The sequence below is a fragment of the Urocampus carinirostris genome, chromosome 11 (genome assembly GCF_059441175.1).
Source record: "Urocampus carinirostris isolate Australia breed hairy pipefish chromosome 11, RoL_Ucar_1.0, whole genome shotgun sequence".
Taxonomy (NCBI): Eukaryota; Metazoa; Chordata; class Actinopteri; order Syngnathiformes; family Syngnathidae; genus Urocampus; species Urocampus carinirostris.
Window position 1 is genome coordinate 3997181 of NC_142359.1, and position 12175 is coordinate 4009355.

General features: G+C 41.6%; 1 protein-coding gene across 1 annotated transcript in view; it reads right to left on the minus strand.

The window, feature by feature from the left end:
• LOC148356225 (uncharacterized) overlaps window positions 1-12175 on the minus strand; it is a 28500-nt gene that overhangs the window by 15065 nt on the left and 1260 nt on the right. Inside the window, exons 2-10 of the mRNA XM_088348182.1 lie at window positions 10936-11083; window positions 10831-10869; window positions 8751-8807; window positions 8615-8668; window positions 5920-5979; window positions 5787-5852; window positions 2474-2536; window positions 2335-2394; window positions 448-492 (exon numbers count right to left, since the gene is read on the minus strand). Of these exons, the coding sequence (XP_088204308.1) occupies window positions 448-492; window positions 2335-2394; window positions 2474-2536; window positions 5787-5852; window positions 5920-5979; window positions 8615-8668; window positions 8751-8807; window positions 10831-10869; window positions 10936-11082 (591 nt within the window). The 5' untranslated portion in view covers window position 11083. The remainder of the gene's footprint in view (window positions 1-447; window positions 493-2334; window positions 2395-2473; window positions 2537-5786; window positions 5853-5919; window positions 5980-8614; window positions 8669-8750; window positions 8808-10830; window positions 10870-10935; window positions 11084-12175) is intronic.

Genomic DNA, 12175 nt, shown 5'->3' on the forward strand with positions numbered 1-12175 from the left:
ACTCCACACAGGAGGTTTGATCTCATGACCTCACGAGCGCTAACCACTGCGCCGCAGTGCTGCCTGTATTGCATCCATTCAGTGAAATCTATATTCGTGATGTACATGATAACGTTTTTTATCAAGTGTAAATGGTTATTTCAATTGTTTGATGATAAGTGATTAATGTTACATATAACTGTAATACATTATGATTAGATTACATGTTTTGATTCATGTGAGAAGTGTTTATAGTGAAGGAGAAAGGACTGAGAAAACCTCCGGATTTTTCCATTCAGCCCTTTTTTTCCGCTTCTGTTTAATCAAAGCTGATGATTTCAAATTCAATCAATCAAAATCTGTTACATATTTCTGAAATTTCCACATACAGTAACATGTTTTAACACAAAGAATACCCAAATCTCTTCGTTTTAAATTTCACTAGTAGCAATCTCTGTTTACTTTCACCTGTTTGAGAGATGCCAGCGAGTCTGTCTCCTCACGCGACTCCGTCTGGATTGCGGACACAAAACACACACAAATAAGAATGACGAATAACATGTGTAAATAGTTAATGATGTGAGGGAAAAGTCTGATTCATATAGGAAATTCTGTTTTCTGCCGAAAAAGAAAAAGAGCAGAACATTCAGGAAACGGGAGCCGTCAAACATTTGTTTTTGATGACAGGATGACGAACGTGTGACTAACATTTTCAATTTGGGTGGAATCAAAATCTGACATTTTACCACCACCACCACTATAAACACCATATTAAATTCTGTATAACATAAATTTTTCTTTGGTTGTGCAATATACATGAGGTAGACTGTAATATATGACCCTATTTGTGTCATGATCAGTGGAAAATATCGCTGACCACAATCGCAAAACAATGGATGCAACGGGTATCGAACCTGGGTTGCGGCAGTGAGAGAGCTCAGTCCTAACCACGAGATCACCAGTGATTTAGATGACATACAAAAGGCATTCGATTTTATCTCATTATCACACAATATTAAACACAGTACCAAAGATGAATATTCGAGAATGGAAATGGAGAAAGTTGTCCTAAAGGATAAATAAATGCAAAAAAGGTCTCTTCGGTATACAGACGCTCCCCTACTGACGACCGTTCCGACTTACGAAAAACGGTAGATAAGAACACTTTTTCGGGATGTCAAAAGATATCCGGACATTTTGTATCGTGTGCACCTTTTTCCGAGTACAGGACATTTCTGTAGTGCTTCTTTCCGCCGCTACCAGTGTGTGGCGCTGTGAGAGCTCACCTAACATCCACCCTGAAGAAGAAATTCGCTTCCTCTTCCTAATTCGTGTGTAAACATTCTATACTGTATCTCCAGCGCGCTAAGAACTTTGACATTCTTATTGTTTAATATCTTGTGCATCCATTCAATATGGATGGTGTAAAGTGTAGAGGCGAGCCGTTTCATTTAAAATGAAAGTGGAATAAGAAAGCTTGATGCGGTTGAGAAAATGGTTAAATCACTTTTTTTTGGGCCAAAGCCAGGTGCCTCTCTTAAAGACACAGTCGTTGTATTTCTTTCTCTCTCTCTCTCTCTCTCTCTTTTCCTCCCCTTTTCTCTCAATCTCTGTCTCTCTTTCTCCCTCTCTTGCTGTGTCTTTATACCTTATTTTGCTCTCTCTTTTTCCCTTTTCTCTCTTTCTGTTTCTTGCTTTCCCTCTCTCTCTTTCATCCCATCTTGCTTTCCCTCTCTCTCTCTCCCTCTCTCTCTTTCATCCCATCTTGCTTTCCCTCTCTCTCATCCCCCTCTGTCTCTCTCTCTCTCTCATCCCCTCTCTCTCTTTCTCTCTCATCCCCCCTCTCTCTCTCTCATTCCCCCTCTCTCTCTCTCTCATCCCCCCTCTCTCTCTCCCTCTCATCCCCTCTCTCTCTCTCCCTCTCATCCTCTCTCTCGCTCTCTCATCCCCTCTCTCTCTCATCCCCTCTCTCTCTCTCTCGCTCTCTCATCCCCTCTCTCTCTCTCTCTCTCTCTCATCCCCTCTCTCTCTCTCTCTCTCTTTCATCCCCTCTCTCGCTCTCTTTCATCCCCCCTCTCTCTCTCTCTCTCTCTATTTTTCTCTGTATTTCGTTTTCTCTAATCTACTAGCCCAGCCCCAGAGAGGACGTTTGTTCTATTGTGTGACCCACGAGTTAAAGTAAGTTTGACACCCCTGGTTTGAAGTATTGAAAAAGTGAAACAATTTTATACCGATTTTAAATTAGAAATTAGGGGTGAGCATTATACACAAATAAGTACGGTGTGTATATCATATATATATATATATATATATATATATATATATATAAAAATAATAATCATGGCAAATGGCAACCTGGTCCAGCTTCCCTGGCATGTTACTGTCCGCCGGGCTCTCTTGGCAAGCAGTGTCAGGCTGGAAAGAACAATCGTCAGGCTGTCATTTGGGCAAACACAAAGAAAAAAAAAACATACCATGCAGAAAATGTGATTACCTTTGAGTGGCGAGATTTGAATGGATTGACCTTCTGCATGACACTCGCCAGCATTCCGGGGTTCTGTGTAACCAGGACAATAAAAGGGAAAACCAAAAAACAATAGATTACCAACTAAAAGGTAGGATGAACCAGGTGAAGTCAATATTATATCCCTATTATGAAATCCTTATTTGTTATCAAAACTCTGGAGGTAAGGCAACGTTTTGGAATAAAATTAATGATAATCGTCAGAAATTCTACTATTTATAACCCTGAACTCAACGGAGCATCAAGACAATTTCTGATTCTGTTCCCATCTTGTTCGGTAACCCCAAAAAAAAAAAACATATGACCATCGGATTCAAAAGTAAATGAGCGCAAAAGCAGTGTCTGAAACACATGACAAAAAGTTACCGGACAGCTGGGCAACTCTGAAAAGTTGCCTGCCCGGCCATAAAGTCGCCTACCCCATTTTTCACAACTTGAAACACAATAAGACGACGAATCGCAAAAAAAAAAAAAAAACATTGTTGCAAAGTATTAAGGATGGATAATCAGAGTATATAACAGAACAACTCTTACAAATTACGTTTGTTATAAATATACCGTATTTTCCGCACTATAGGGCGCACCGGGTTATAGGGTGCACCCCCCAAAAATAGTTTTTGGTCCTATATTTTCCATACATAAGGCGCACCGGATTATAAGGCGCTACAATGGGAACGTCGACAAAACAGTCAGATAGTTCAGTCAAACCTATTACCCCCTTAACATTCCCAAAGCTTGCAAAGACACAAATAAGTGTCGAGAACACGTGCGGATGCGGTGTCCGTACGATGTCACTCGAATGCATCGTTCCATCATTCGGAAGGTTAAAGTCTTGGGATTCAAGAAATGCCAACCATTCCTTAATTTCTATTTTCGCTCGCAACTTTACTGTACATATGACAATAAACACTTGGAATTGAGTTTAATTTAAAAATAGACACTCCATTTCATCCATTATCTGCACCGCTTATCACAGAAACATCGAGTTCAGTCTGAAACAAGATACAGGGAAAATATATAGCCAAAGTAGCTCTTCGAAGTCGTTGTGTTCAATAATGTGCAGCCATGGTCCTCTTATATCCGTGAGTTTAGTAAATCAAGGAGAATAAAATATTTACAAATACAGAATAGTAAAAAAAATGCTTTCTGTATGCCGTCAACCATGTGCTTAGCGCATTCATCTTTTTCGGCCAATTGCAGGCTTTGTTTTGCCGCTTCAGCCAATGCCAGCCTGTAAATGATAAAAAGGATCCGCCCCTTGACCTCCGAATACCTTTAGCCAATAGTGATCGATTCAAATGATGATTGGCACATTGGTTAGCCAATGAAACGTCGGTAAATAAATATCAGCATACACCGCGGACTACTTGGCGCTCGGGGGGAAATCTAGTCGGCGGCTGCAAGTTAGTTGGAAGACTTTGCGATTTAATATTTATCCATAAATAAGGTGCACTGTATTATAAGGCGCATGGTCAGCTTTTGAAAAAAATTAAGACTTTTAGGTGCGCCTTATAGTGCGGAAAATACGGTACTTATAACATTCATTGCATGTTTTCCAACTGTCATCAGTATGTACCTGTATTTACTCCTCTTCATTCATGCAATGTTTGCGTTGTCTGCTACAAGCCGCGTGACCCCCTCTCTCCACAATGCTTTTAATGTACAGTTACGTTTTGTAGCGTCATAAATTGTGTTAGCTTCTTTTGAATCTTTCTTCAGGGGCTGAGGTTTTGGCTTGATTCCTAACCACTTCTCCATTTTTCTTGTGTTCTCTGTGCGTCTACTTTGGAAAACGATATGCAAATACGCGATCTTATAACGCTCGGGAAAGTCCGGAAGCACAATGTCATTCGATGTCTTCGGATCGGCTGCCGAGTATGCAAATTGCTAAACGAACCGAAATTCCGAAATGTCCAAACCGAATATAGGAAATGTTTGATTTGAAAAAAATCTTTTTCTTTTTTCCTTGAAGACGTTTTGTAAGTTGTACGCCCGACGTAAAAGATGCACGCCCCGGGCAGACGTTATATCAGACACTGGCAAAAGTCTTAACCGGTAAAAGATGGACATAATCCGCAAGCACTGATAACCAGCAGCAAATATTTTGGACAACACTGAAATCTAGAAAATGGGTTATCACCTTTCACCCAGAGAGCAGTACTTTGCTCTCGGTGCAAAGTTGAAACTACAACAATGGTTGGTATGAAACTTTAAGAACTTAAGTAGCTTAAAAAAAATAAGTAGATACTGGCATTTTTATACTGTGTTCTCTCTTTAAGGGACGTAACATAAAAAAGCAAGAGAGTGTATTATTCGCCCACTAGATGTTGCTGTATGGTGTAGTGCTGGGGTGTTCGACAGGCGGCCGGAGGGTCGTATCAGGCCCGCTAAGGGATCGAATCCGGCTCGCTGTACTTGTATTTCTTTTTTTCTTGCGCTCTCTTCCTCCCTTTTGCTGTCTCTCTTTTTCTCTTTCTTTGTCTATTTACCTTCTTTTGCTCTCTTCCCTTCTTTCTTTTCTCTCCTTTCTCTCACTCACTTTCCACTTCTCTTTCTCTCTGTCTTTTTACCTCCTTTTGCCATCTCTTTCCTTCTTTTGTTTATCTCTCTCTCTCTCACTTTCCTTTTCTCTCTTTCTTTCCTATTTTCTCTGTTTCTCTTTAGATTTCTTTATTTCTCTTTTTCTTTTCCCCTCTCTCACCATTTCTCTTTTTATCTCTGTTTTCACATTCTCTCTCTCTCTCTCTTTTTACTCCCTTTCTCTCTTTCTTTGTCCCACCCTATCTCTTATTCTCTCCCTCTCTTATTTCTGAATGTTTGTTCTTTCGTGTCCGTACAAGAAGTCTCAAAGGGCTGCACAGACCTCAGACTATTATGACTCTATCCCCTGACCTAAAACCCACATGAGGGCAAGGAAAAACTCAAAAACCTCAACATGAGGAAAATAATGAAAACTTTTTATGAAAGCTCATATATTTTGGCTTATAATTCAAACATCTATCTTTTAATGAATAATGTATTATTTACCACTAGGAGGTGCTAAATACACTGTACCTTTAAAGAGATGTGCTTTACCTGTAATATAACATCACTCACCTTGATGTCCACACGCACAGTCAATGCTACATTAAGCTAGACTTCCTGTCTCTTAACATGCCTCAACACTGTCTAAAGAATAAAAATAATATCCATTGTTGAGAATCTCTAAAATAATGACCGTTGATGACATTTATCGTGGACAGATAAGCTAATAATGAATGTTCAGTTGGGTTAAAATGTGTACCTGTTTTCCATCCAGTTGATCCTCTTGGCTTTCCACAGACTCCTCCTGAGGCTCCTTCTTGGCTGTCTGTAAAGGAGAGCACGCAACGTACGCAACCCTGTTTTGATGCGTTTGAGGTTGGAAATGGTGGCACCTGTGCTGAAGACTTGAACGGGTTGACTTTCTGAATCATCCCTCTCAGCATTCCCGGGTTCTGTGGGATGAGAGATCACTTATTCGGGGCGACTACAAAAAAAAGCAATGATTTTTCGGTCCTCTTGGGATTGAAGTTCTATGTTGTATTTGAGGAAAGTGAGAAATTCAATCATTTAGACTAAAGGATTTTATACATTTGACTATAAAGGATTTTATACGAGTGAATACAAGTTACATTTATTGAGTGCAATGAAGATTTTCACCGAGTAGGCTTAAGTTCAATGAGCAGTGAAAGTCCAAGGCACCCTGGCCTGGTAGGAAATATTGTTTACAGGAATGGCGGGAACGGGACGTGAGGCTGATAAGATAACAGCACATCCAACGCGGAGGGGCCCATGATGACGGAGGACAGCAGGCATTGTTATGAGAAACGCTCTGCTGTTTTGAGTTTTCCAGACATCGAGGCGAGGTGGTGTAGCCAACGTGGGGCTTCCGTGGCACGCCCATGGGAGGAACCGGCACACCAGCTTGCGGAAAGACGTGGGCTGAGAGGAGAAGGCTGGAGGACTTCAGAAAAGGCTTCCCAGAGACTCTGACGACACTAATTCAGCTAATCCGCCATATTCGATGGAGTTCACCTAGTTAAATTGCTTATTAAATTAAATCTGCACCAGTGTGAAAATGTCGCCTATCCTTGTTTATCTTTTCCATCAAGAAACGAGCGCGCATTGTTCGGTGAATGTAGGTTGTGTTTGGTTAATGGTGTCAGATAACTAATTCGAACAATTTGGTAAACGATACATTTTAATTTTAACAACCTAACAACACTTGGATTGTTGAGGCAAATGTAAATAGAGTCGGACTTTCTACTTCCCTCATGGCACAAAAGCAAGAATCATTTTACTCCATTGTCCTGATGTAAATGACACCACAAATATACTCTATCCTGATTGGGGAAGTATGATGAATCACCATTAAGCTCATCTAAATCAAAAGAAATACAAAAGAAATCACATATAAAGTTCCAACAATGACTATTATTTAAAATGCTGGATGTGGTTGGAATTGCAACTTCAGATCACTTTTAAAATTTAAGATTTATCAGATAAGGAGAATGCTGAAAAGGCATTCTATCAGGTAGATTTAAAATCGCAAAAAATGAGTGCTATCACTTGACGGAGTTGTACGGAATTTGAAACTTTGCTATTCTCTGCCGCCATCTCCCGGCTTAAAGTAATGATTGCAACCATAGTCAGCTCATTCATGATGCACGTGCAAGTATGTGCATTTCTTAGACACGCTCCAATAAACTCTTCTTTTTTTAATCTTTCCTAAGGTCTGGCGTTTGCACTGTACTTGCGAAAGCCTCGTGTTACTTTCATCATTTTCATCCTATCCATCCATTATCTGCACCGCTTATCCTCAGTAGGGTCGCGGGGGTGCCGGAGCCCATCCCAGCTATCTTCGGACAGTGGGCAGGGGACACCCCGGACTGGTTATCCGCCAGTCATTCACATCTAGGGACTATTTGGACCGGCCAATTAACCTGACATGCATGTTTTTGGAATGTGGGAAATAAACAGAGTGCCCAGAGGAAACCCACACAAGCACGGGGAGAACATGCAAACTCCTCACAGGTAGGTTCGATCTCATGACCTCAGAACTGTGCGACACACGTGCTAACCACTGCCCGAAAAACAAAATATATAAACAGTAAATAACCATCTATCCATCATCTGCACCGCTTATCCTCAGTAAGGTTACTGGGGTGCTGGAGCCCATCCCAGCTATCTTCAGGCAGTGGGCAGGGGACACCCTGAACTGGTTGCCAGTCAGTCACAGGGCACACAGAGACAGACCAGCCACCTAACCTGACATGCAATGTTTTTGGAATGTGTGAGGAAACCTGAGTGCCCGGAGGAAACCCACGCAAGCACAGGGAAAACAAGCAAACTCCAAACAGGAAGGTTCAATCTCATAACCTCAGAACTGTGCCGCACACGTGCTAATCACGGCACTGCCGTGCTGTGTTTTCACGCTGACCTTACAAATAAATACGAAAAGAAGAAAAAACGGGAACAAGAATGGCGTCAGTCTCCCACACTCTCTCAGCCCCCATTCCTCGAACCTAACGCATTCCGCCCCGAACAACCCTGATAAAAGACAAAATGTAAAAGTGAATTGGACAATAAAGCATAAGGGTTCTTTGAACTCAGCTGGACATTGTGAAAACAAACTTAATAGAGAAAATATTCAACTTAATCTTCAACTAAATTTGAAAAAAAAAATCGAAACAAATGATAAAAAAATGGCTCTTGGATTCGACTGATTATTTCTTTACGTGGCCCTCAGTGTACACACCAGGTTAACATATAATATTACAATTTTCTTCTGCTTTTTAAGAATTGGTAATTCTCCATTTAAAATATCAGTTAGTTTGGACTGAAACTGGAACTTGGAAGCTTTCCTAAATTTATGTTTAAAAACGCTCAAATATAATTTAATAATAATAATTTCCTTTGTATTGTCATTCTGTGTAACAATGTACACAGAACGAAATGTCGATACACCTGACCCGTTGTAGCGAGCCGATGCAGCCGCAGCCAACAGAGGGCGCCGCCATTTTACCAATGTTATAAGTCTTAGGTATGAATCGTAGTGGCTCGTCAATTTTCTCGAATGTTGCATTTTACCTGTGTGGAGTCGATTTCTAGATCAGGCGAGTCAGTGGCTTCTGTGACGGGAGTCTGGAAAAGATTAGGAGATTAAAGAAAATTGGAACAAAAAAAAATTAAAGTTTATACCTCAAATGTGCGCGTTTTGTCTTACCTGTGCTGAACTCTTGAAGGGGTTGACTTTCTGCATAACACCCATGACTCCGGTCCTCTGCAAACATGATTTTGTGTGGATTATTTAGGTTCAGGGCTGCAACAATCAATCTATTTTAGAAATAGTCAAAAAGGAAATCCGTTTCCAAAAGAGTGAGGCATCTCGACATGATTAAAATCTCTGCTACGAGTCGCTCGTGCGCAATAGCTGTCAAGACCAGAACGGAGATAGGACCCACTTGCGTGCGCTTCTCTTAGTTTTATTGGGAAGAAGGGAAAGGATAGTACACACGATACGTAGATCGCTTGTCGCAGGGGAGCAGGTTGCTCAGACGTGGAAGTGGTATTTCCGTGGCGAGCGATGGCGGTGTTGAGAACAGAAAAAACAGATCATTAGCCGGGACGAGGGAGCAAAAATCGTGGTCGAAATCAGAAAAGGGGTCAGAGCCGGGAAACAGACGGGAATCAGAACAGGAGAGAGCCAGGGTCAAAAAGCTTGCCTAGCGTAAGCTGAGGTTCCCAGACGGACTGACAACCGGTGACAGGAAGACGGGGGTTTAAAAAGTGACAGGGAGCCAATCAGCGTCCGAGGCAGTTGGCGCCAAAGGAGCGGGCTCGGGTGCCTCGCATAAGTAATCATGACAATTGCGCCTCTGTCTCAAGGACTAACACAGAAGTTATGGCAGCAACACCACATAAAACCTCTTCAGTTCAAGAGCATTTTAGCCTGGATGCGGTGAATAAGAGGACTACTTGAAAAGTTTGCAAAGCAGACCTGGCGTATCATGGCAGTACCCCAGCGATGCATGAACACTTAGAGAACAGTTAAACCGTATAGAATGTTTACACACAAACTCAGAAGAGGATTTCTTCTTCGGGGTGGATGCTGGGTGACCGCTCACAGCGCCACACACTGGTAGCGGCGGAAAGAAGAACTACACGACTGTCCTGTACTCGGAAATAGGTGCACACGATACAAAATGACCAGATATTTTTGACATCCCGAAAAAAATGTTGGTATCTACGGTGTTCATTTTACCTGTGAAAAGTGATGGGTCCCAGGGACTCGCATGCTGAAAAATCTATGGGTCCCAACAGAGATCTATGGCTCCCCAAAATTTTGTGTTATCGCTGTTGACATTGTAAATCGGCGACAAATATATAATATAAATCTATATATTCATTCCATTTTAATCATCACAGTTTATTGGTAATACAAATCAGTTATCACTTCAGATTTTTCAGTTCACAACAATATTGTACATTATACAAAATATTATTGCTGAAATAATTATATTCATCAATATTTTCATTCAGTTTTAATCATCACAGTTAATTGGTAATACAAAGCAGTTATCACTTCAAATTTTTCAGTTCATATATTCTTCGTGGTTTGCTGTCCCGCCATAGTTGTGATGCCTTCTCAAGGTCCGATCCATTATCATCCTCCTCATAGCGTCACCAGGAATATAATTTAGTCCATTTTGGCATTTTGCTAGTATTCTTTTGTTTATTTTCTTTCGTCGAATCGTTCGCTTCAAAACACGTTTTCCTTGCCTCCGCCGTTTTTTCGTGCCGGAATTATTGCCGTCGTTACCATTTTCTGTGTTATGTTTCGACTTATTTCCGACACTGAAGAAATGACCAATTTTTTGTTAATTTGCACCTAATACCAACTGTTTTTTCGGAGGCATACTTCTCTTTCACTCGACAACCGCGACAAGAATGACGTCATCTCGAAGCAACGAGATCTCGTTTGCCGAGATCGGCGCGAGACCAAAACAACAATGGCGGATCTGCCTGACGAAAAGTTTGGAGTGCGGTAAATCTTTGTTAAAAAAAAAAAAGTAACCGGGTAATAATGACAATTTGGTGTCAAAAAGGTTGCGTCCCGGGGACGCACGTTGATTTGACCCGATGCGTCCCCAGCAAAAATGATGAGTCTAGGACGCAGGGACGCGGGCAAACCAGAACACTGTATCTACCGTTTTTTTGTAAGTCGAATGTTCGTAAGTAGGGGAACGTCTGTATCCGACTGATTAATTCATTCAGCGGTTGCAGCCCTAATGTGTGCTTCCTACCTTGGACTTAGGGAGACTTGTAGCTTTGTGGTCAGTTCCCTGAAAGACAGTCCAGTGAAAAACACAAAAGACTTAAAATTTCGGGGTTTGTGCGTCCATAATTACGTGCTGCTGTCGCCTGCTTCCATCTTGATCGTCTTGCGTCGAGCCATCCGTCGAAATTCCGTCCTCCTCCGCCGGTTTGCTGGGCCTCGGCGGCAACGGCGGTGTCACGGAGACAGCTGAAGTTTTTTCTTTCCGAAAGATGTTCATGCTGAGACACGTTCATCAGTATTCAGCATTTCAAGAGTAGAGATATCTCAGATTTATTTAAATGCCAAAATTATAATGCTGGCGGTTTCCAGGCACGTTTTACGGCAGGGGTGTCAGACAGGAGGCCTGCGAGACACCGCTCAGAGAAGCGCAAGAGAAAAACGAGCTGCAGGTTGAAATATGTCCACTTGATGTTGCCAAAGCCAGGTGCCTCTCACAAACGTTGTACTTTTATTTCTTTGTCTCTCTCTTACTCGCTTTTTCTTACCCCCTTTTTCTTTCACTCTTTCTGTCCCTCTTTTTCTCTTTCTTTGTTCCTCTTGGTCTCTTTCTCTCAATCATTTACCTTCTTTTGCTCCCTCTTCCTTTTTTCATTTTCTCTCACTTTCTCTTGCTTTCCCTCTCTTTCAATCTATTTTTTTTCTCCTGTTCTCTCTCTTTCTCTTCTCTCTACTTTTCTTTGTCCAACCTCTCTCTCTCTCCTTTCTTTCTCTCTTTTTTTCATTTTCTTTGTCCCAACCTCTCTCTCTCTCTCTCTCTCTTTCTCTCTCTCCGTTTCTTTGTCCCAACCTCTCTCTCTTTCTCCCTATCTTTGTCCCAACCTCTGCCTCTTTTTCTCCCTTTATTTGTCCCAACGTCTCTCTCTCTCTCTCTCTCTCGTTTGTTTCCCTCTCTCTTTCTTTGTCCTAACCTCTCTCTCTCTTTTCTCTCTGGCTCTCTTTCTCCCTTTCTTTGTCCCAACCTCTCTCTCTCTCTTTTGTCTCTCTTTCTTTGTCCCAACCTTTTTCTCTCCCTCTCTTTCGCTCATTTCCTTCTCTTTAATCTACTAGTCCGGCCCCGAGATAATGTTTGTTCTGCGGGTTTCTCTCTCTCTGTGTCTTAATACCTTCTTTTGCTCTCTTCTCCTTTCCTCTCTCTCTCTCTGTGTCTTAATACTTTCTTTTGCTCTCTTCTCCTTTTTTTCTTTTCTCTCTCTCTCTGTGTCTTAATACCTTCGTTTGCTCTCTTCTCCTTTTTTCCTTTTCTCTCTCTCTCTCTCTGTGTCTTAATACCTTCTTTGCGCTCTTCTCCTTTTTTCCTTTTCTCTCTCTCT